The sequence below is a fragment of the Punica granatum genome, chromosome 8 (genome assembly GCF_007655135.1).
Source record: "Punica granatum isolate Tunisia-2019 chromosome 8, ASM765513v2, whole genome shotgun sequence".
Classification (NCBI taxonomy): domain Eukaryota; kingdom Viridiplantae; phylum Streptophyta; class Magnoliopsida; order Myrtales; family Lythraceae; genus Punica; species Punica granatum.
In genome coordinates this window covers 4,232,475-4,257,596 of record NC_045134.1, presented here as the reverse complement: position 1 = coordinate 4,257,596, position 25,122 = coordinate 4,232,475, and the positions used below count along the sequence as shown (strand labels likewise).

The 25,122-nt window shown below is 38.3% G+C and overlaps 3 protein-coding genes across 3 annotated transcripts; all 3 read right to left on the bottom strand.

Annotated features, from left to right (window-relative positions):
- Positions 1-445: 445 nt before the first annotated feature.
- On the bottom strand, positions 446-3,437 carry LOC116187381 (UDP-glycosyltransferase 85A2-like). Its single transcript, XM_031516045.1, has 2 exons — positions 3,252-3,437; positions 446-2,056 (listed from the first exon to the last, which is right to left on the bottom strand). The coding sequence occupies exon 2, from the start codon at positions 1,995-1,997 to the stop codon at positions 1,143-1,145; it is 855 nt and encodes a 284-aa protein (XP_031371905.1). The 5' UTR covers positions 1,998-2,056; positions 3,252-3,437; the 3' UTR covers positions 446-1,142.
- Positions 3,438-8,395: 4,958 nt separating this feature from the next.
- Positions 8,396-9,228, bottom strand: LOC116187382 (7-deoxyloganetin glucosyltransferase-like). The gene has a single exon (XM_031516047.1). The coding sequence runs from the start codon at positions 9,211-9,213 to the stop codon at positions 8,653-8,655; it is 561 nt and encodes a 186-aa protein (XP_031371907.1). The 5' UTR covers positions 9,214-9,228; the 3' UTR covers positions 8,396-8,652.
- Positions 9,229-19,121: 9,893 nt separating this feature from the next.
- LOC116187871 (7-deoxyloganetin glucosyltransferase-like) lies at positions 19,122-24,584 on the bottom strand. The gene is made up of 2 exons (XM_031516869.1): positions 24,027-24,584; positions 19,122-20,168 (listed from the first exon to the last, which is right to left on the bottom strand). Exons 1-2 carry the CDS (start codon positions 24,544-24,546, stop codon positions 19,234-19,236), a joined length of 1,455 nt encoding a protein of 484 aa, XP_031372729.1. The 5' UTR covers positions 24,547-24,584; the 3' UTR covers positions 19,122-19,233.
- Positions 24,585-25,122: the final 538 nt, after the last annotated feature.

Below are 25,122 nucleotides of genomic sequence, written 5' to 3'. Positions count from 1 at the left end.
CGAAAGCTCTATAGATCTAATAGAACCATTAGCCTAGAAAGTAGTTTAAAGATGCTATACCGTATCAGATACTCCTACCCAGCTTCTCTCAAGATCAAGACCTAAGACTTACCTGGATGGACGGCAGATTCCTCACACAGTGTTTCCCTGCAGATTCTAGCACATCCCTAACCAACTGCTGTTCCTGGTTTTAACAATAATAGTAGGATGACAAATTCATAAAACTCACTTACTCTTTGAGAGATCTATATAGACTCATACCCCAACTGCTGTACCTCTACGAACGGTAATGCAAAGGATAACTCTACTCCAGTCGATAACCTCCATCTACTTAGACGGTGCTCGTAACACTACCGGGATTATTTCCAATTTTTCCTCTGAAACTGCCCTACCCGTCGGGACTTACAAACGAGGACACCTTAGGACTTCCACCCGGGTTACTACAAACGGTGAATGTGTAGGGTCCATTAGAGCGACTGGATGGACATTAGAGCCTATTGCACTACTTCTTTTGTGAGCATCAGTTCATTGTGGTTTAGTCCAGAAGCCTAAAGAGTTTGTGATCTATGCCATCTTCCTATCATGTTTACCAGCTTCAGTTCATTGTATAGGATATGCAATAATACACTATTGGGAGAACGCTACATGAGTTTCTACCAGCCATGAAGGCGGTCCTAGATGGTATGACCTACGAGATCTACATGGATCTAAGTAACTTAAACGGAATATACATCCTATCCCCACCTAGTCTTGGCTTTGATACCATTCTGACCCAGAGATCTAAACGCAGGGAATAACCATGGAATACAGGAAGAACAAGGATCTGATATGCATAGACTGTCAAGATAAATATGAGATCGACATGGAAGATTTATTCAAACACTTAGCCCATGATGGGCTGAAGGGAGTACATGGAATTGAAATAAACAAAAGAAGAAAACATTAAAGAAAAAGGAAAGAGTCTGTATGGACTCAATCCATGCTTACACTGGAACTTACATCGTTGTGGTCCCAAGACACGCGTAGGAGTAATATATGACATGAAGAAAAAGAAAACGAAGTCATAAGATATTATAAATATTGTGAATATTTTGAAGGGCAGAGATATTGATTTTCAATTGATAACATAAGATGATTATGATCTATTTAGCTATAATCTCACCTACTAGTTTGTCCAAATTTGTAGACGACGAACCGTGTTCACTCGTTGCCTCGAATGCTAGTTGCTTCCAGTCCTCGGCCCTTTCCTTCATTCTCTTTCTCTTCTCTCCTTCCATCAATTCCATCATGAGCCTCTCCACTTCTTCTCGCTTCACATCGCTGTCGATCTCTAGTCCAACCTCCCAGTCTTTACAAGCATACTTACAGTTTGTTTGTTGGTCGGCGAAGTAGGGCCAACACATCATTGGGACTCCGGCAGACATGCTCTCTATCATTGAGTTCCACCCGCAGTGAGTCAAAAACCCTCCGACCGAAGGGTGATTGAGTACTTCTTCTTGTGGACACCATGCAGTAATAAAGGCTCTTGCCCTTGTTTCTTCATTGAATTCTGGAGGTAGTATTGCCGAGTCCCCGTTCACTAGATCTGGCCTAATTATCCATAGGAAAGGATATCCGCTGTTAGCAATCCCCATGGCAAACTCAACCAGCTGTTGAGATGTCAAAAGCGCTACGCTTCCAAAATTAATGTAGACCACTGATTCGGATTTCTGCGAATTGAGCCACTGAAGACACTCCATATCTTCTTTCCATAGGTTGCTCCCAATGTGCTTAAGATGGTTCTCATTTCCAGGAATTCGATCGATGAGTAACTGAAATGGACCGATTGCATAAGTAGGCCTGGAGGACATAGACGAGAGAGCATTCAAAACATCTTGCTCAAGTGCTTCAAAAGTGTGGATGATCGTCGCAGCAGCCTTATCAAATCTTGCAATTGCATCCTTCACGAAATCGAAAATGACATGGTCTCGATCCGTGGTTCCAGGGAATCTGGGCATATCTCACAGCCTCATGTTCTTCATGCAAGGAATCCAATCAATTGTTGTTTCTAAATTGTCTGCGGAACAGTTTTCAACATTCATTAAACGTTAATATTTAACAATTTTTTTATTCTATACAATATCTGGAAAAGAAAGAAAAATTTTAATTGTTTGAACAATAGATGTCTTTCACATCCAACTATAGAAATGAATAATTTTTTAAAATTTTTCATAGCAGTTCCAAAAAAAGTACTCCTACATCAAAAAAAGAAAAACGTTTCATAAAAATATTTGGAGAAAAAGCATATTGAGTGGTTTTGAAAGCTTTTTCATTAGCAAAGTCTCTTTCAACCAAAAATTCAAAAAGTTTTTTTGCATGATAAATAAATAATCACAAGCTAGATTAAATAATCTAAATCTGAAAATAATATCCCATTTTTAATTTATTTTCTTATGTCTGAATGGGGATTTTTTTCCGGTGAGAGAAAGAAAGAAAAAGAATATAATTTATATACAACTTTTTAAATATAAGTAACATTTATCAGTCATCTCAAAAAAGACAGTATTACAACGCATCAATACTGATTCACCCTTAACTAAATAAATCTATTCATAAAAAAGAAAATCAAGAGCCTCCATATATATATATATATATGTATGCTGTATTTTTCATAACATTTTGTTTCCATAAACAAAGATGAGGTATATTCTAGATTTGTGATATGTTATATGTCATAAAAGGGCTGAAACCTAAATCTTAAGGACGGCCAAGCTGTTTAAGTTAAAATTTTATTATTTTTTCTTGTGAAATCATAATTGGTTTTTATAAAGTAATTAACTTGTCAAAAGAAAAATAGTAAGTAAAATGAGGAAGGCCGTAGATAGATACCATCCCATTCAATTTCACATAAGGCCATATTAAAAAAAATGAGTAAACAAAGTCCGTTCTAATTATTAAGGGGCCATGTGTTCCATGTGTTCGATTTTATGTCTATAGACGTCTTTGTAATTATTAAAAAAAAAGAATGGGTCTAGTACTGCAGTGCCTGCACTCAATCTCAATTGAAGGATGCATCGAAGAAGTATTTAGCATTTGATTCTTATCAATTAGATTTTTTGTACCAATTTATTTCTCTTTCCCCCGTCCATATGCTGGCTAGGTTGGAGAGACTCCTATATATGTTGGTCAATGATAATTTCATCAGATGTGGAATAATAAAAATAATTCACCCTAAAAAAGAAATAACAAAAATGAATTTTAACATGGCTTACCGTTTGATGGCTTTAAACCCTTTTCCTCGAGCTGAGGAAAATGCATGATCCCCATCAGGGCACTGGTGTTGGGGGGAGGGGATGTACTCAACCAAATAATAACGCAGCGATTAATCTTCCTCCCCTACTAGTGTAATCGAGATAGGAACTAATCAAATCAACCAACAAGCAGTAAAGTAAAACAACACCAAGAATTTTACGTGGAAAACCCCGATGTGGGGAAAAACCACGGGACCAACTCCGAATCAACGATCCACTATGAATGAGGGTTATACAATGTCTTTCATCAAGGGTAAACCCTTGGATCACCTAACCTCAAGAGAAACACTCTTGGATCACCCAAACACCAAATTCGTCACCCACACCGGGTGGTTCACAAAATCAGCTAAAACAGCACCTACAGAGCTCGAATAGAAATTCTGACCGTTCAGAAGTTAGCCCCACGTGTTGTGAAGCTGCTGTCAAAATTTCGTCCCAATCGGAGTTCGTTTGACGTCCCGATCGAGGTTTGATCTCCAGCTGCGCGCTGCCCCTGTTTTGTCCGAATTCTGCTCTGCTCCCTCTGTTATTCTGTGCTGATTTTCTGCAGCTGCTGCTCTGCTGCTGCGGCTCACCAACCCCCCTAATCTGCTGCTGATCTGCTACTTATATATATTCTGCCAGTAACCCTAATAAAAATGGGTTATTGGGCTTATTAAAGCCCAATAAAAGCCCAATACAATTTGAGCCCAACTTCCTCCAAATTGGAGGGAAGCCCAACAAACTCCCCCTCCCGACTATTTGGAGGCTTCAAGCATACCGGCTATACTTCGGCAAACATGAAGTTTCTCCCTAGCGAGAGGTTTTGTCATCATATCAGCTCCATTCTCATCAGTGTGCACTTTGTCTAGCTTCACCAGCTTGGACTCCAACACATCTCTAATCCAATGAAACTTGATATCGATATGCTTCGACCTCGAATGGAAAGTGGGATTCTTGCAAAGATGAATGGCGCTTTGACTATCACAGTGTAGAACATACCTTTCTTGCTTCAAGCTCAACTCCTGCAAAAACTTTTGCAACCACAACATCTCCTTGCAACCTTCGGTCACCGCAATGTATTCGGCTTCCGTTGTAGACAAAGCGATGCACTTTTGAAGCCTTGATTGCCATGAGATAGCTCCCCCTGCAAAAGTCATCAAGTATCCCGAAGTGGATTTCCGGGAATCAATATCTCCTGCCATATCCGCATCCGTATAGCCCACTAACTCCGGCTTACCAGTGCCAAAGTGTAAACACACCTTGGATGTTCCTCTGAGATACCTCAGGATCCATTTAACCGCATTCCAATGCTCTTTCCCCGGATTGGAGAGAAAACGACTTACCACACCAACAGAATGAGCAATATCTGGCCTTGTACAGACCATGGCATACATTAAACTTCCTACAGCTGATGAGTAAGGAACTTTCTTCATTTCTTCTTTCTCCTTCTCACTTGTAGGACATTGCTTCGAGCTAAGTTTGAAATGAGAAGCAAGTGGTGATGAAACTGGTTTAGCATTACCCATGTTGAACCGATCCAAAATCTTCTCGATGTACTTCTCTTGAGAAAGCCAAAGTTTTCCACTTGATCTGTCACGAGAAATATGCATCCCAAGGATCTGCTTTGCCGGTCCCAAATCCTTCATGGCAAAGGACTTGCTGAGCTTTTTCTTCAACTCTGCAATCTTGCTCATATCATGACCAACAAGTAGCATATCATCCACATATAACAGTAAAATGATAAAATCACCATTCGAGAATTGTTTCACGAACACACAATGATCTGAAGTTGTCCGTGTGTAGCCATGGCTCAACATGAAAGAGTCAAACTTTTTATACCACTGCCGAGGTACTTGCTTAAGCCCATACAAGCTCTTCCTCAGCCTGCACACCAAATGCTCCTTACCTTTAACTCGGAATCCTTCAGGCTGCTCCATATATATTTCTTCCTCCAAGTCACCATGCAGGAAAGCTGTTTTTACATCGAGCTGCTCGATCTCCAAATTCAGACTAGCTGCCAGTGCGAGAACAACTCGGATCGATGACATCTTGACAACAGGCGAGAAGATCTCCTCGAAGTCAACTCCTTTCTTCTGGTTGAAACCTTTCACTACCAGTCGAGCTTTGTATCGAGGTCGCGAGTTCTCTGTCTTCAACTTGTAGACCCATTTGTTCTTCAATGCTCTCTTACCTTGCGGTAGCTTCACTAGGTCATACGTGTGATTTTCAGACAAGGAGTTCATCTCCTCATTCATCGCCTTCAACCAATGCTCCTTGTGCTCATGTGCCACAGCTTCATCATAGCACTCAGGTTCTCCCCCGTCAGTCAGTAGCACATATTCATGAGGCGGATATCTTGTAGATGGTCGTCTTATTCTATCAGATTGTCTAGGTAGATCTGCAAGCTCTAACTGTAACCGCGAGCCTGTATCATCCGTAGTCACATCATCATCTACCTGAGGAATCTCACCCCCAGTCGTGGTTTCTTCATACTCACCAGGTACCTCTTCCACTGGATGCTCTACATCAACCGGTACAGGAATAGAGATCTCGTGAGGATTGCCTACACTGGCCTTCTCTAACTTTTGCAAATCCTCGATTGTCTGGTCCTCAAAGAAGACAACATCCCTGCTCCTGATGATCTTCTTGCTATCAGGGTCCCAAAGCCTGTACCCGAACTCTTCATGTGCATAACCCAAGAAGATGCACTGTTTTGCCTTGGCATCAAGTTTTGATCTTTCATCTCGAGGAATGTGAACAGATGCCCTGCACCCGAATACTCTGAGATGCTTGTATGATACTTTCTTGCCGGTCCACACCTGCTGGGGTACATCTCCATCAAGTGCAACTGACGGTGTAAGATTAATAAGATCAACCGCTGACCTCATTGCCTCGCCCCAGAAAGGCTTAGACAGTTTCGCTTGAGAAAGCATACAACGAACTCTCTCAACAATTGTGCGGTTCATTCTCTCTGCAAGCCCGTTCTGTTGTGGTGTCTTCGGTACCGTCTTCTCAAGTTTGATACCGTGAGTCCTGCAATAGTTCTCGAAAGGACCTCTATACTCACCACCATTATCAGCTCTGACACATTTCAGCTTCATGCCTGTTTCTCTTTCCACTGCTACATGGAAGTTCTTGAAAATCTCAGTCACCTGATCTTTAGTTCTCATAGGGTAAGCCCAAACTTTCCTGGTGTGATCATCTATAAATGTCACAAAATAGAGAGCACCACCAAGAGATCTATCCGACATAAAACAAACATCTGTATGCACAAGATCAAGTATATGATGGCATCTAGAGGGACGACTTCTAACAAAAGAAACTCTCCTCTGCTTACCAGCTAAACAGTGATCACAAGTGCTCAAGTGCATACCTTTAACGGGCAAAGACTGCTTTCTAGCAAGAATTTGAATACCTTTCTCGCTGATATGCCCAAGTCTCCTATGCCATAGCTCGATAGGATAATCCTCAGCAACATTAACCTGACCGGAATTGTGTTTGGCACGCAGCCTGTAGAGAGTGTCGGTCTTCTGACCCCGTGCCACAATCAACGAACCCTTGGAGAGCTTCCATCTCCCATTGCTGAATTCATTACTGTAGCCTTCATCATCAAGTTGACCCGTCGAGATTAGGTTAAGGCGAATTTCTGGAACATGCCTCACCTTCTTCAAAAACAACTTGCAGCCAAGCTCGGTCTCTAGACAGACATCACCAATACCGACAATCTTGCATGACTGTCCATTCCCCATTCTCACATAACCATAGTCTCCGGTAGTGTAAGATGAGAAGAAATCCCGATGAGGAGTGACATGAAACGAGGCACCTGTATCTGCAACCCAGGTAGAGTCCTGACATGTGAAATTCACATAGGCTTCATCACAAATGATGTAGGTCTCTCCATCAGATGCCACTGCTGTAGTACCTTCTTCCTTCTTGCTCTCACCGTTGCCATTCTGATTTTTCTTCAGAGCTCTACACTCCCTTTTGTAGTGTCCCTCCTTTCCACAGTGATAGCAAGTGACCACTTTCCTCGTCTTCGACTTTGATCTACCCCTCGATTTGCCACGTGAGTTACTATGCTTGGAAGAGAAATTTCTGCTTTGACTTCTCCCCCGTTGTTCAGTAACCAAAGCTTCAGACTGAATGGAAATTCCCGTGCCTTTCCTTCTAGTCTCCTCATTAAATAAACTGTCTGTCACCGTGGCCAACGATAGCTTCCCGTTTGGCGCAGAATTGCTTAATGCAACCACAAGTGTGTCCCAATTATCCGGTAGAGTCCCTAAAAGTAGACATGCCTGCAACTCATCGGGTAATATTATCTCCAGGTTCGTCAACTGGTTAATAATATCCTGGAAATTACTCATGTGAGCAGCCATATCACCTCCATCCTGGAAACGAAGATGAACCAGCTTCTTCACGAGGAATGCCTTATTTTGTGGTGTCTTCCTCGCATAGAGATTTGTCAATTTATCCCACAAAGCTTTTGCATTTGTCTCCTGAGCAACATGATGATAAATACTATTGTCTATCCACTGCCGAATCAAACCAATAGTCTTCCGATTTGTGCGTTCCCAAGCCTTGTCATCCTTATCTTTGGGTTTCGCGGAATCCCCTTCAATAGGATCGTACAAATCCCTGCAAAATAGAAGATCCTCCATCCGAGACTTCCATATAGAGTAGTTGGTTGCATTCAACTTGAACATAGATCCTGTAGACTCCTCCATCTCGAAAACACCGAAAAAACTCAAACTTCTCTAACCCGAAGCTTTGATACCACTTGTTGGGGGGAGGGGATGTACTCAACCAAATAATAACGCAGCGATTAATCTTCCTCCCCTACTAGTGTAATCGAGATAGGAACTAATCAAATCAACCAACAAGCAGTAAAGTAAAACAACACCAAGAATTTTACGTGGAAAACCCCGATGTGGGGAAAAACCACGGGACCAACTCCGAATCAACGATCCACTATGAATGAGGGTTATACAATGTCTTTCATCAAGGGTAAACCCTTGGATCACCTAACCTCAAGAGAAACACTCTTGGATCACCCAAACACCAAATTCGTCACCCACACCGGGTGGTTCACAAAATCAGCTAAAACAGCACCTACAGAGCTCGAATAGAAATTCTGACCGTTCAGAAGTTAGCCCCACGTGTTGTGAAGCTGCTGTCAAAATTTCGTCCCAATCGGAGTTCGTTTGACGTCCCGATCGAGGTTTGATCTCCAGCTGCGCGCTGCCCCTGTTTTGTCCGAATTCTGCTCTGCTCCCTCTGTTATTCTGTGCTGATTTTCTGCAGCTGCTGCTCTGCTGCTGCGGCTCACCAACCCCCCTAATCTGCTGCTGATCTGCTACTTATATATATTCTGCCAGTAACCCTAATAAAAATGGGTTATTGGGCTTATTAAAACCCAATAAAAGCCCAATACAATTTGAGCCCAACTTCCTCCAAATTGGAGGGAAGCCCAACAACTGGCTGCAATAGAGTACAAGTGCACAAAGGGGATCCCGTACATCTCACTAGCGGGATAAGTGGTGAATGTCATGAAACCATCCGCCACGATAACAGAGACAGGGGGAAAGCCCGAAATGGAGTCTGCCCTTTGGTTGAGATCTCCGACCAGTTCGCAGAATGGAGCACCCATGACGACCCTGACAGACTGACACGGGGAGACAGCATCTTGGGTGGCGTTGGCCTCTGATGGTGGGAGCCCATCGGGTATCGTCACAAACCGGAAGCCGGCAGGGAGATCGTTCAGAAAGTTCGGGCCCCTAGCCTCGAGCAAGCGCCTGTGGTTGAACTCTGTGTTGACGAAAGTGATGTAGAGGCCTTTGCGGTGGAGAAGCTTCGCGAGTTTCAGCATGGCGCCAATGTGGCTCTGAGCTGGGAAGGGCAAACAGAGCGCATGAGGTTTCATGGAGAATTCTTCGGAAGCCATCTTCGTCTCTCCCTCGTCACCCTTACGAAATTGGAGGACTATATATATAGATGGGATATGGAAGAGAAATATATGTACAACCCTATTACATATAGTGATCTACACCGTAGAAAAGTCATAGAAAAACTTCCGTCTCACATAATAATTTAATTTATAAGAAATTAGATTAAGGATATACAAGAGAATTCCCCCGTTACACGCAACAGGCGTAAAAGGAAAAAAGGTAATATGATAGACTATAGCATTGAGAAGATGAGTACCGGAGCACAAAATAAGGAAAGAATGAGATGAAAGATAAGGGGAAAATAATACAAATATACAATATTTTCCTTTAATATTTTTATTTTATTTTAAATTATATTGCATTTAAATAAAAAAGAAAAAAAAGTTATTTTTGAATTTTAACTATACAGTATAAGTATATTATTTCCAATTCAATATACTAGAAGCATAAGCCTCCATTGTAATCGAAAAAAATTAGCAATAGAGTCGATTCGTAGCGGATAGCGTTTTGGACCAAACATAGAGCCCGATAGAAATACCGAACATCATAAAATTTGTTTAATCTAATAAAAACGTGTGGATCTGTCAATCCGAAAATATATACATAGATATACATTTACATACATATATATTATATATGTAAAATCCTAGGCATGGAAAACTAAAGATTCATGACGGAAATCTAAAATAGATTTATATAATCATGCACAAATTTCACAAGACATATTGCGATAAACATTGTTGTTATTATGACAAGATTTAGTGAGAAAATAACGAATAATGCTTTAAAAAGAAGGATTTAGAACAACAGAATGAAAAGTCAGAACGCTAGAATTTAAAAAAATTGAATTTCTAAAATATTCTTCAAAATATATAACTATCTTCCTTTTGCTATCACTGTCACAAGTCTCGGGAATGAGGATAATCAATCAAAATTGTTTTATTGGTGAATACAAGGGGCTTGAAATTTCTCTCATTCCATCTTGGGCACCAACATCTAGGAACTCCTTGCATTACAAGTACATGTTTATATATTAATATACTATTTAAAGTAAAGGCTCTTCCCTTTCCCTCTCTTGATGGCGAATCTTGTTTGACTGAGACTAGTGATACAATTTCTTTTGATTATTCAGAGTGAGACTTTTCCTATAGTGGCTGCCGTAGAATTTTCAACGACTTTTACTTGGACAATATGAAATTCATTTACATGAATCCTGCACCTGCCACATGTTTTTTATTAAATATTTTCCCTCAGTAGGTGACCATAGTTAGAAGAGTCTTACCCTTGCTTTTCTCTTATCTCCCTTTTTCTCCCTCCCTAAATATCACAGGCAAAATCCATTTTTTACTAAAAATTAACGCGGGAATACATCAAATATATATGCACCAACTTTTTTTTTAATGTAATTGAGAAGGTAGTTGCATTTAGTGGCATTGTTCTCGATTCGGGATTAAGAGATACTACATGCATTTGATTCTCATGAATGGGTGCCCCTTTATCCCCTTTGCAATGCTATGTGGGCTCATGAATTTCGTTCGAAATAAAGAAAAGAAAAACTCTTTTAACATATTTATTTAATTTTTAATGATTAGAGAGGATGTCTAGAAAAGGGATATGCAAAGAGAAATAAAGGCGTATAAAAAAGGTCCTTTTATGAGTATAAACTCGAAATATTTTGATTTAATAAAAAAGTGAGTGTTATTATATCAAATCTTCTTTCTCGCTTTATTTATCATTCTTTTAAAATCAATTCAATAATAAACAATGCGCAATAATTGTTCGCTAATATCATTGGTTTATTACTTGACAATTATTTTTTTTCCAATTTTTACACCTCATGATATTTTGAAATATAAAGAATCCTGATAAATCCAACTTTTGGGGAATCATCTCAATAAGAGATAAATCTATTTTAATTGTAAATTTTCTTTATTTACAAGACACAAACAAAAGAGTTCGTCTTCAGTTATTGGAGAGGGTCACGTGCCATGTACAATGAGATATGAATCTTAATAATAAATGGGGGAACGAGTAGTCATATTTATAATGAGTATCGAAACTGAAATCTCTTAGTTACCAATCGAAGGAGTGCGCCTCCACGCTATTCCTTCTTTGATAAACTAGAGATTCTATTTAAGGAGAAAAAGTATTGAATCACATGAACTAATTACATAGTGGTTACACAATATTTGTATCTTGGGGATTAAGATGAAACATAAAGTTATCTCATAACAAATTAATTGCATTCTTGTCAGTCAGGCCTACAGACATGCTAGACAGCAAATTTGCTTCCAACTTGTTCATTAATAAAAGGAAAATTTATCTAAAATGACCCATACTTTATTATTTTGTCAAATTTATCTTATATTTTTTTTATCAAATCTATCATATGATTTACTTTTTGCATCAAATCTATTCCAGCGTTATCTTTTCCGTCGATTTCTAAAGGCCATGCTAATGTGGCGCCCACTTGACAAGTGTGGCCCACTATCTCTCAACGTATCATGTCAGCACGGCCGTTAGATGTCGATGGAAAAGATAATGTCAGGATAGATTTAATGTAAAAAGTAAACCATGTGATAGATTTGATCAAAAAAACATATATGATAGATTGACAAAACGGGTAAATTATAGGTCATTTTGGATAAAAATTTCTTAATAAAATAATTTTCATTACATGTGCTTCCGATGAATCAAAGTTGCGACAAGATACCATCACTTGAAAAACACTTTTTTATTTGGGTGAATACTTGTAAAACAGATTTATTTTCTAAATTGAGCGTAGATAACACATATACCTCAGAGGTCTCGTCCTTAACGCAAGCAATTCCAAATCCCACTTCACAGTGAAACACGCGAAATAATAAGAGACGCAGACTTTTACTGTATGGAATTATTAGATCATCTCTATGGAGAAACGAAACTCATTAAATATTATCAGCTGTTGGACTATGTGGAAAATCAGAATCATCGACCTTTCTTCCAAGCTATAAATATATAATATATAATGTCAGCACCTAATTTCGGATTTCCGCGTTTCCCTCCCCGATTTCTGCGAAAATCCCGGCAAAATTTGCAATTAAAGGGAGGGGAATCCTCCTTGTTTTGGGGCAGCTCATTTTCGGGATCTTGGGGGAAAGAGAAGAAAAAAAGAAAACGCAACCGCCGGAAAACTCCACCGTTTTCCGGCGACCGCCACCCAATCCGATCCAAACTTAACCAAACTTCATATCCCACATGTATTCGACCTCCTGAGTCCATTTCCGGTGTTAGTTTTGCGATTTGAGGCTTCTAAATTGCCGAATCAACACTGTCCAGAACGGAAAACTCCACCGTTTTCCGGCGACCGCCACCCAATCCGATCCAAACTTGACCAAACTTCATATCCCACATGTATTCGACCTCCTGAGTCCATTTCCGGTGTTAGTTTTGCGATTTGAGGCTTCTAAATTGCCGAATCAACACTGTCCAGAACGGAAAACTCCACCGTTTTCCGGCGACCGCCACCCAACCCGATCCAAACTTGACCAAACTTCATATCCCACATGCATTCGACCTCCTGAGTCCATTTCCGATGTTAGTTTTGTGATTTGAAGCTTCCAGCTTGCCAAAATCGCCCTGTCCAGAGGACATATTCACGGTTTTCCCGGGCTTCCTCGACATTTCCACCACCTCACGACTATGGCAAGTCGTGCCATCATTTCCTAAGGGTTCCTCATGACCCTCACTCTCCCCCGTGACGAGGTGGTCACGTGCCGAGAGCCGCTCAACCGTGCACCACCGCCATTTCTCTCTTTTCTCCTTTTACAGATTTTTCCAGTTTTTACCGGTTTTCTTTGCATCTCTCAGGAAAATCGACATGTCTAATCTTCATGAAACCACTGCAGGCACGATCCTCAGTCAGTTAGGATTCCAATGCCGCCGACCTTGCCTCAAAATTCCATCGGGAGCCTCCGTGGCGACGTCCGACCCGACTTGTGCCAGTCGGGCCTGTTCCTCTGGTCGTCTTTTCTGATCCGAACTTTGAAGGGACGTACAGGTCAGCTCGGGTTGACTCTCGCTACGAGACACCTATGACTGTGCTCCTCAGTCAGTTAGGAGTCCACTGCCGCCGACCTTGCCTCAAAATTCCATCGGGAGCCTCCGTGACGACGTCCGACCCGACTTGTGCCAGTCGGGCCTGTTCCTCTGGTCGTCTTTTCTGATCCGAACTTTGAAGGGACGCACAGGTCAGCTCGGGTTGAATCTCGCTACGAGCCACCTATCACTGTGCTCCTCAGTCAGTTAGGAGTCCAATGCCGCCGACCTTGCCTCAAAATTCCATCGGGAGCCTCCGTGGCGACGTCCGACCCGACTTGTGCCAGTCGGGCCTGTCCACCCTTCCAGTCGGGTCTGTTGCTACCATTCGGGTCTGTGCAAGCCAAAACAGCCCAAACCCGACTCTGCAACGGTCCAGCCCGACTCTTGAAGGCCCTATCCCGCATCTCGGGACTAGCCCATTATTTCTCTGTTGCAGGTCCGGCCCAGTCCGCCAACTTCGGCCCATCCATCCTTCCGAAGCCCAATCTTCCATTCGGCCCAGTCCATTCCATCGGAGTTCGGCCCAATCCAGCTCAGACCGGCCCGATACTGTTCAGACCGGCCCGGTCAAACTCACCCAGCATATCTTTGACTTTTTTTATATTTTTTTTATTTACAGAATCACTCCTCAACTTTCCGAACTAGGTAAATTCTCAACTTAGTGGCATGATTAGGGGTCATTTCCTGAATATTATTGTTTGCTTGATGGATATGATTGTGCAGTGTATGTTCTTGAGTCGCGTGGGTGATCGTTTTGTCTCCGAACTCGATTTTACAAACTTTCTATTTTGTCACATTTCAGTCCAGAAGATGTATTTTATTTTCTTAAGATTTGCCCCGAATTTCAAAATCATTTTCAATCAAGCCCCGGTCACTTTATCATTTTTCAATCAGTCCTTGAATTTTCCAGAATTGTTCTAGCATTCCAAGAAACTTTTCGAGTTATTTCAGTTTAGTCCTCGGGCCTTTTTTTTATCTTTCAGATTAGTCCTGATTTTCAATTTCATTTCAAATAAGTCCTAGGGCATTTTCAGTAGTTTTTTTACAAATCAGTCCCCATCTTTTATGATTTGCAAATCAGTCCCCCATCGTTCGGAAATTATAAATAAGTCCCCCATCTTTCGAAATTTACAAATCAGTCCCCAGCTTTCGAAATGTACAAATCAGTCCCCATCGTTTATGATTTGCAAATCAGTCCCCCATCTTTCGTAATTTATAAAGCAGTCCCCAATCTTTCGAAAGTTACAAATCAGTCCCCATATTTTATGATTTACAAATCAGTCCCCCATCTTTTAGAATGTTCAAATCAGTCCCCAAACTTTCAGAATGTTTAAATCAGTCCCCAAACTTTCAGAATTTTTAAATCGGTCCCCCATCTTTTAAAATCGTTCAATTCAGTCCTCTTGACATTTTCCAAAGATATCCAATCGCTTTTCCTACTTGGATTCCCCACCGATAACGCACATGCCTCGTTTAAATAATTTTGTTTATGTAATTATGTGTATGCAACATGATAATATGTGCGCTTTGCAACATATACTTTTCTGTTATTTGTTGTATTCATCGCGGTTCAAGCCTGAACTCATAGGAGACGATATCACGGGGTCCAACGCCCATGCACATTGAGAGCGCGCAACCCGAGTGCGGCATCGGGTCTTGTCTCGACTCAACGTCCCAATCTTAGTGATGTCTAAGTGGAAAGACAACTCGGATAGGATGAATGAGTCGTGGTCAGGACATGACCCGGGAGCTCGACCTGTCCCACGGCTGTCTCAAGAATCAAACGATTCTTCTGTTATCCGTCGGTCCGGTCGGACCCGACCACCGGCTCCATGAGCCCGCGTTGCATTATTTTCGATTTCGGTCTTTTCCAAACCATACGGTGAGCATGAGTGAAATAACGGCCGAACACGAACCAACCGGGATTCAGTCATTGTAATTTATATTTGAGAGAACAATGTAAGGGTTTTACGATGCATATTTATTCATGTAATAATCCCGGTCGGAGAGTGGACGGTCGGAGTGTTCCTTCGAATTTACGGTGTCAAAACGCGTAAGATGAGCGGAACTTAATCATGCGGTAAATAAATAAAAGGGCAAGCCTAGCAAGCTAGAGTACCGAAAGGGCGTGTGGGATATAGGTCCACACGTAATAGAACCCCCGAATTTGGAATTTCCGGTTCCGTACAAGACCATTGCCTTAGCATATTAGGTGTACCCCGTACCCCTAGACCCGGGAAACTTGCCGGCCCTCGACTTTCGGGTCGTAAAATGGCAAGTGGCGACTCCTTCTCACGTGCGTCCGTCGCGCGTCCCCGGGAAGGTGGACACTCCCAAGCCGCGTTACATTTAGGCGCGCGCATTGCGTGCCCCGACGAGACGAAATTCGGGTGCGCACATATAATATACAACCAAAGAAGGTGTAGCGCAGTGACGCACGCTTTCGCTTAGTGATCTAGAGTTTTCAGATTCGATAGTTCGTTGTAGAACTACCTGTACTCTTTTATAAGTTATTTGTGATTTTTATTTCATTAGGCTCATGTACATCCCTTATAGGTATATTCACCAAAAATAATATAAGAATATCTATATAAATTAATTTCCAAGGGATTCTCATGCATATTTTTATTGTTCTGCCCAATATTAGATCTGTACGTCAATTTACAATACTTTACATATTATTTTCTAAATAAATGGATGATGAGATGCTATCATATTATTAATTAGTTAACAGTGAGTCCTGATCGAAAATCAACTTACTTTTTTCGATTATAAAGGAGACTCAATACCTAATACAATAAATGAGAAATCTAAATAATTAACAAAGAGACACCGATAATCCATTAGATATCGAACCTGCAACTTCTATATTAACAGGTAAGGACTTACGCCACAATTCTATACTCCCTTTTGATAATCAACTTACATTTTTAACCATGAAATGCCCCTTTTTTTTTCTTTTAAGAAAAGTCTCAGCGTAAATGATAAGCCAATTCATTTTCCACATATGGATGGACTCAAATACAAGTAAAACGGGCAAGCGACCCAACGCTTCTGATAAGTCCAATTCAGTTATTGCATCAACACATGTATTATTGAATTATGGAATTCATTAATTATTATCTATGTTTTCTTGTGCCTAGGTTATTTGGAAAATTTATGGGGTAGTAAGAGAATATTATCTTGTATTTCATCAATAGCATAATACAATTCAAAGTTAGGCACAAGGTGGCGGAGAATTTCAATCCGGCCAGGAAAAAGGCAAAGGTAATCTCTCCATCATAAGCTAAAGCACTTCTCTCATACAAAAGATATGAAAATAAATAATATTATCATTCCCTCTCATTTCGATGCATCTCATGATCTATGTGGATCCCAAATGTCCAGCTTATCGAGAATATATATTAACAGGTGAGGACTTACGCCACAATTCTATACTCCCTTTTGATAATCAACTTACTTTTTAAACCATGAAATGCCCCCTTTTTTTTCTTTTAAGAAAAGTCTCAGCGTATATGATAAGCCAATTCATTTTCCACATATGGATGGACTCAAATACAAATAAAACGGGCAAGCGACCCAGCGCTTCTGATAAGTCCAATCCAGTTATTGCATCAACACATATATTATTGAATTATGGAATTCATTAATTATTATCTATGTTTTCTTGTACCTAGGTTATTTGGAAAATTTATGGGGTAGTAAGAGAATATTATCTTGTATTTCATCAATAGCATAATACAATTCAAAGTTAGGCACAAGGTGGCGGAGAATTTCAATCCGGCCAGGAAAAAGGCAAAGGTAATCTCTCCATCATAAGCTAAAGCACTTCTCTAATACAAAAGATATGAAAATAAATAATATTTTCATTCCCTCTCATTTCGATGCATCTCATGAGCCATATGGATCCCAAATGTCCAGCTTATCGAGAATATATATTAACAGGTGAGGACTTACGCCACAATTCTATACTCCCTTTTGATAATCAACTTACTTTTTTAACCATGAAATGCCCCCCTTTTTTTTCTTTTAAGAAAAGTCTCAGCGTATATGATAAGCCAATTCATTTTCCACATATGGATGGACTCAAATACAAGTAAAACGGGCAAGCGACCCAGCGCTTCTGATAAGTCCAATCCAGTTATTGCACCAACACATGTATTATTGAATTATGGAATTCATTAATTATTATCTATGTTTTCTTGTGCCTAGGTTATTTGGAAAATTTATGGGGTAGTAAGAGAATATTATCTTGTATTTCATCAATAGCATAATACAATTCAAAGTTAGGCACAAGGTGGCGGAGAATTTCAATCCGGCCAGGAAAAAGGCAAAGGTAATCTCTCCATCATAAGCTAAAGCACTTCTCTAATACAAAAGATATGAAAATAAATAATATTCTCATTCCCTCTCATTTCGATGCATCTCATGAGCCATGTGGATCCCAAATGTACAGCTTATCAAGAATATATATTAACAGGTGAGGACTTACGTCACAATTCTATACTCCCTTTTGATAATCAACTTACTTTTTTAACCATGAAATGCCCCTTTTTTTTTCTTTTAAGAAAAGTCTCAGCGTATATGATAAGCCAATTCATTTTCCACATATGGATGGACTCAAATACAAGTAAAACGGGCAAGCGACCCAGCGCTTCTGATAAGTCCAATCCAGTTATTGCATCAACACATGTATTATTGAATTATGGAATTCATTAATTATTATCTATGTTTTCTTGTGCCTAGGTTTTTTGGAAAATTTATGGGGTAGTAAGAGAATATTATCTTGTATTTCATCAATAGCATAATACAATTCAAAGTTAGGCACAAGGTGGCGGAGAATTTCAATCCGGCCAGGAAAAAGGCAAAGGTAATCTCTCCATCATAAGCTAAAGCACTTCTCTACTACAAAAGATATGAAAATAAATAATATTCTCATTCCCTCTCATTTCGATGCATCTCATGAGCCATGTGGATCCCAAATGTCCAGCTTATCAAGAATATATATTAACAGGTGAGGACTTACGTCACAATTCTATACTCCCTTTTGATAATCAACTTACTTTTTTAACCATGAAATGCCCCCTTTTTTTTCTTTTAAGAAAAGTCTCAGCGTATATGATAAGCCAATTCATTTTCCACATATGGATGGACTCAAATACAAGTAAAACGGGCAAGCGACCCAGCGCTTCTGATAAGTCCAATCCAGTTATTGCATCAACACATGTATTATTGAATTATGGAATTCATTAATTATTATCTATGTTTTCTTGTGCCTAGGTTTTTTGGAAAATTTATGGGGTAGTAAGAGAATATTATCTTGTATTTCATCAATAGCATAATACAATTCAAAGTTAGGCACAAGGTGGCGGAGAATTTCAATCCGGCCAGGAAAAAGGCAAAGGTAATCTCTCCATCATAAGCTAAAGCACTTCTCTAATACAAAAGATATGAAAATAAATAATATTCTCATTCCCTCTCATTTCGATGCATCTCATGAGCCATATGGATCCCAAATGTCCAGCTTATCGAGAAGTCGTATACATATTAAATTATCGATGCATTCGTGATTATAAAAGCTAGCTGATGATCAGTAGGAATATGGTACTACCTTCGATTAGATATGTCTCGTCCAATAATTAATACACCTGATTCATTCGAGATGCTACGTATCTTACGATAAGCTACAATATGGTCTCTCTCTCTTTTTTTTTTCGGTGATAGTTACAATATGGTCTTTGCAGGAAGGAAGTCGGTGATAGCTACAATATGTTCATTCAAAAGAACTCATTTTTCCAGCCACCGGAAACCCATATCACAGGAGTATAACGATGATATATATCCAGGAAGGAAGGAAGTAAGAAGTTATTCATTGAAGGTCGTGCGTGAAGGCAAACTTGCTGAATTTCCATCAAGAGTTTAGACAATTTGATAATCTATTTGGATATAATCTCGCACACTAGTTTCTCTAAATTTATAGCCGATGAGCCCTGTTCCACCGTTGCTTCGAATGCTAGTCGCTTCCACTCCATGGCTCTTTTCTTTATTTGCTTTCCCTTCTCTCCATCCATCAATTCTTTCGTGAGCTTCTGCACTTTGTCTCGCTTCACGTCGCTGCCAATCTCCAGCCCAACCTCCCAATCCATGCACGCATACTTGCAGATTGTCTGTTGATCTCCGAAATAGGGCCAGCACAGCATTGGGACTCCAGCAGTCAGGGTCTCGATTGCCGAGTTCCATCCACAGTGAGTCAGGAATCCTCCGACCGAAGGGTGGTTGAGTACTTCCTCTTGTGGGCACCATTCGGAAATAAAAGCTCTCCCCTTGGTTTCTTCATTGAATTCTGGAGGAATTATTGCAGTGTCCCCATTCACTAGGTCGGGCCGAATTATCCATAAGAATGGATGTTTACTACTAGCAATCCCCATAGCAAACTCTATCAGTTGTTGCGATGTCAAAAATGCTATGCTTCCGAAATTAATATAGAGCACGGATTCAGGTTTTTGTGAGTCTAGCCATTGAAGACACTGCATATCTTCTTTCCATAGGTTGCAACGGATGTGCTTCAGTTGGTTCTCATTTTCTGGGATTCGATCAATAAGCAGCTGAAACGGACCGATTGCATAAGCAGGCCTAGAGAACATCGATGAGAAAGCGTCCAAAACATCTGCTTCAAGTGCCTCAAAGGTGTGAATGATGGTCGCCGAAGCCTTGTCAAATCTGGCTGCCGTGTCCATTACGAAATTGAATATGACATCATCTGGAGCCGTTGTTCGTAAGAAACTTGGCATGTCTCGCAGTCTCATGTTCTTCATGCCAGGAATCCAATCAATTATTGTTTCTAGATAGCCATTCGTAAGATAGCTTTCATCTGCAATTAAAAATAAACCATATCAAGAGATTATATTAAATACACACACATATTTATGTATGTCTTGCATTGTTTTTCCGGAAACGTTATTATGTACATAGAGATGCAAAGTGTACATATAGTTTAGGGCACATATATATTATTGTTAGAGGAGTGGGTATTCAGACCTCAATCAAATGGCCTAGCTGCTTAAATTAGGACGGAAACTAAGGGGTACCGGATCCGGTATTCATTATTAAGAATGGAGGAGAACTATTTCTTGATTCTAATGAGTGTCACTTCATTAAATCTCATTCTCGCTTTGAATCCATTTTAGTAACCGGAAAACAAAAGGATGCTATAAATTTTTGGGATGATCAAGATCAATACATAGGGTCTCAAATCTCCATTTCATGAGATTTACAAGATCAACCCAGGCGTGGCACCATTTACATTGTCTTTTTTTTTTTTTCGCTCTGTGTACCGCCTACTATTTGAAAAATTAATTGATGGTCTCCAATTAAGCCAAGATCGAGTTGGGTCGGCCGCTAAAAGGTAAAACTTGCATATGTGGATTTCTTTTTTTTCTTTTTTTTTTTCATATACTAGATTTGAATCCAATAATATCTGGAGCTTATTGATAATGACAGTACCACTTCTAGCTAGTACGCTTCGATATATATGTTCTTAAATTATGATTACACACACACATATATATACACACTAGTAGATTTACAAGTGCGCTATACGTGAAATATTTTTCGATTGAGTTATAATGCATACTACTAAAATGTAGGAAAATGTAGACTTAATTTAAATTTCATTAAAAATTTAATCATATATAAAATGCTTCATTTCATATTGATTACTAATGGATCATCAAAATCAATTAATAAAACGTTAATTTAAATTAAAAGTAATTGTTGTGCCCAAACTAAAAAAGAAAAGAAATAGTTGGTTTACATATAAAATTTTATTTATAAAAAATTACAAAAACAATATCAACAATGAATCATACCTCTCGTACCATCATTTAAATTTACTTTCTGTCATGTGCACTCAATTACATGAAACATTACAACCGTTAGATGATGATGCTCAGAAACTAAATTTTATATCTACAAATATTTGAAATGGTATAAATTTATCTAACCTGAGAATTGACATAATTTATCATTGTAAATGGTGGAAGACTCACTATCTTATCAATTACATTATAAAGTCCTACGAAAAAGATTTAAACTTGTATCATGGAAATATTGGGAAATATAAATGTGTAGTTTTAACAAATAGAATTTGTATATATTATGAAAATATAATACATTAAGTGCTATTCATTACTGAAATATTCAATAAAGCATAATTTTTTAATATTTAAAATAAACAAATATTTCCAGTTTTTGATATTTTTTAAAATTCTTAGTAAAGAAGAATATTTATGAATTATTAATAAGTCTCAAATCAATGACTTTTACATTTGTTTTCAGAATACATCATTTAATAAAATTTTAATTCTTAATTTTACATAAGTATTTTCTAGTGAGATATTTACATAATATATTTTGAATTTTTACAGTTTTCATGATTATATAAGAAGCATGTTTTGAATTATCCAATTTTCAAATAAAATAATTTTCCATATGTTTTTAAAATTTTCAACTATGTATTCCATATTATTTCATGGAATCCTCAAGCTCCATGCCTAGTATTCAATATGAGGTGTGACAATAGCCAGTTGAAAAGAAATATCTTATACCAACGTGAGTTAGTTCAAACAGTTCGGCATTTGTTCCCCTTAAAAAATGTCTCAGGTTCAAGTCCTTGTGAGTATAAAAATTCATGCTGGGAGAGTTTTACCCTTTAGTGGGCCGACCAAGCTTGACTGGATTAGTCGGGGTTCAATTGGGCTTTTGGATACCAGATTTCACATAGAAAAAAATATTATAAATCATTAATTTTCCATGCTAATTTTTATGCACATATATATTTAAAGTATGAAAAATTGCATTATTAAAATGTTGCATTATTTAAAGATCGAAAATACCATCAAATCTTTTAGATATCACGGTAATCTCTAATTTAAGGCAATATGAATTTTTTAAAGGTAATTTTATTAGTTTATTTGTTTTCATTTTTTGAATTATTTTGATAAAAAATTATTGTTTTTTTAGTTTTTAAAATTTGAAATTATTTACATTTTTATTATTTAATAAAATAACTTCTCAAGTTTTTTTAGTTTTTAAAATTTAAAATTATTTTCTATTATAAAATTAGTGACAAAGTCATTCGACATTATTTTAGATTATAATATTCCATTTGGAAATTTAAAATACCATAAATTGTTTTGATACTACAATAATCTCCAATTGAAGGCAGTATCAAATTTCTAAATGAAATTTTCTATATTTTTTATTTTCGAGATTATTTTTAATAAAAAATAGTTTCTAAAGAAATCTCATCATAAAATTTGATTTCTGGATTTCTTTAATTTTAAGAATCTACATAATAGAATGTATTTGAAATAAATGAGAAGATTTATTAATCTTAAATTTCTAAAATAATAATAAATATTTCATACATAAATAATAATATCAAAATAAGTATATATTACTATATATTCATACACGATAAAAAATATACTAATATATGGTTACGTGGATAGCTTTTAGTGTATATATAGTAAGAAAAAGTAATTATGAATTATATATTATTATAGACACCTATTTTTAAAAAATAGATTAGATAATATTTTATAGATATTAATAAATTATAATTTATTTTCATAAAACAAATCAAATTTGTTCACTGAAAAAGGAAGACAAATCGGATTATATTTTATCTAGATTCAGTATGATAGTTATAAAAAGGAATTATCATACATATAAACATGTGCCTATTCAACTCTCAAAGAATACCTCTACAACTAGAGCGAGCTCTCGAAACGTATATCTATCCTTAGATGCAATTGACTTAATTAGATTATTTTTTATTTTATTTTTCTCTTTCTTTCTTTTTTCCTCATATGATCTTTTAAGATTGATAATGTGAGATTTGTCTCTCGAAAGGAACCGCTACCCCTATACGTAAGCTCTCAGAAAGTAAGATAGTCTACTGCTAAACTTGAAGTTATTTATTTATTTTATTCTTTATGTTTCACTTTTGATTTTCGAATGAATTTTTTTAGCTTTTTTTCTCTTATTTTTTTTCAAGATTGGTGATGTGAATTTTGCCTCTCGAAAGCTATTTGCTACCCCTATACGAAACTATAAAAAAGTAAGATCGTTTACTACTAAACTTGAAGTTATTTGTTTATTTTGTTCTTTTATTTCACTTTAAATTTTCGAAGGAATTTTTTTTATTTTTTAATTATAATTTCTTTTCACATTGATGGAACTATCACGCGCAACGCACGGACTCCACGACTAGTAGATATATATATGTGTGTGTGTGTAATTTCAATTTTAGGCAATAGGGTCATGCAGTAGCCATTACAGCATATGACATGTAAATCTTAAGTACAAACAAAATTATCTACATTGTTATAATTATGATGCTTTCCTGTGTAATTTTTTCAATCTACCTAAGTATGTATATATTTCTTTTAAGAGAAATCAATAAGCCTAATAATAAATAGAAAGGATAAAAATAAAAAGTAGGAAAATTTCACCGATGATCGAATTGAACTCAAAACCTGTGATATCAAAAGATGGCATATATGTTACTGTACTATACGCACTCTACAATGTTGTAATACTTCGTTAGTTCCTTATGATGCTTTATCCACTTTATTTTGGCCGTCTAGACCACACAGTCACTATAAGAATAATTTACAGAACATATACTTAAGAAAATGGAGTTTAATTTCTAACATGGCTTTACCTTCTAGTGGAGCAAACCCTTTTTCTATGAGCTTAGGATAGTGCATGAATGCCATCAGGGCACAGGCTGGTATAGTCCACAAGTTCACGACCGGGATCCCGAACTTCTCACTCGCTGGATAGGCTGAGAACGTCATGAAACCATCTGCCACAATGCAAGAGACCGGTGGAAAGCCCGAACCAGAAGCTGCCGCCCTCTCCTTCAGGTCATTGATGAGGGCACAGAATGGATACAGCAAGTAGAGCCTAGCGGACTCGCAAAGGGAGATAACATCCTGGGTCGCGTTGGCCTGAGATGGTGGAAGCCCGTCCGGGATCTCCACGAGCTGGAAACCAGCGGGGAGATCATTTAGGAAGCTCCGGCCTCTGGCCTCAACTAGGCGCCTATGGTTATACTCCGTGTTAACGAAGGTGATGTAGAGGCCTCGGTGGTGAAGGAGCTTCGCGAGTTTGAGCATCGCCCCTATGTGGCTCTGAGTTGGGATAGGCAAACAGACCACATGAGATTTCTTGGAAGCCATCTTCGTCTCTCTGCCTCCTCAACCCTAAGCAATTAGGGGCATATCATAATCGAAGTGCGGGTGATTTATATGCAACATCTTCTTGTTGTACTAGTCCTGCTTGTCCCTTCTTGGATGGTCGGCTTTAGAAATTGACTATTTTTTTTTCGATTACAAGAATAAATGATGGGATTAGTATGTTAAAGGGCACAGGTACTCTCACAACGAGTATCAAATCTAAAATTTCTTCGTTACATGGCGAAATGGTGCGTCACTGTGCTACACATTGTTTGATGAGTAAAATCAATTTAATCAATACTGAAACGTGCTAAATTGTCCAACGTATATATACACATTTAGATCTAAGTTTTTCCATAAGTATGTATTGGAGAGTAATATGAAATATATATGAGTGGATTTCTTATCACATAAAGCCATGCTAGATTGAAATATGTGCTTCAAGACAAAGGGGATTTGATGCAGTGGTACAAGTCGTTGTTCGGAACTATAAGATCTCGGGTTCGATCCTCGTTAGTGAAACTTATGTGCTCCTTTTTTTAGCTTTACTATTTCTATTATTGCACTAAGCTATATGAC

What these genes read in the sequence shown, in the direction of transcription:
- LOC116187382 (XM_031516047.1), bottom strand. Translation starts at nt 9,213, where the DNA reads ATGGCTTCCGAAGAATTCTCCATGAAACCTCATGCGCTCTGTTTGCCC.
- LOC116187381 (XM_031516045.1), bottom strand. Translation starts at nt 1,997, where the DNA reads ATGCCCAGATTCCCTGGAACCACGGATCGAGACCATGTCATTTTCGAT.
- LOC116187871 (XM_031516869.1), bottom strand. Translation starts at nt 24,546, where the DNA reads ATGGCTTCCAAGAAATCTCATGTGGTCTGTTTGCCTATCCCAACTCAG. An exon ending in AGGGTTTGCTCCACTAGAAG is followed by an intron (nt 20,169 to 24,026) that starts GTAAAGCCATGT and finishes TTTTAATTGCAG; the next exon opens with ATGAAAGCTATCTTACGAAT.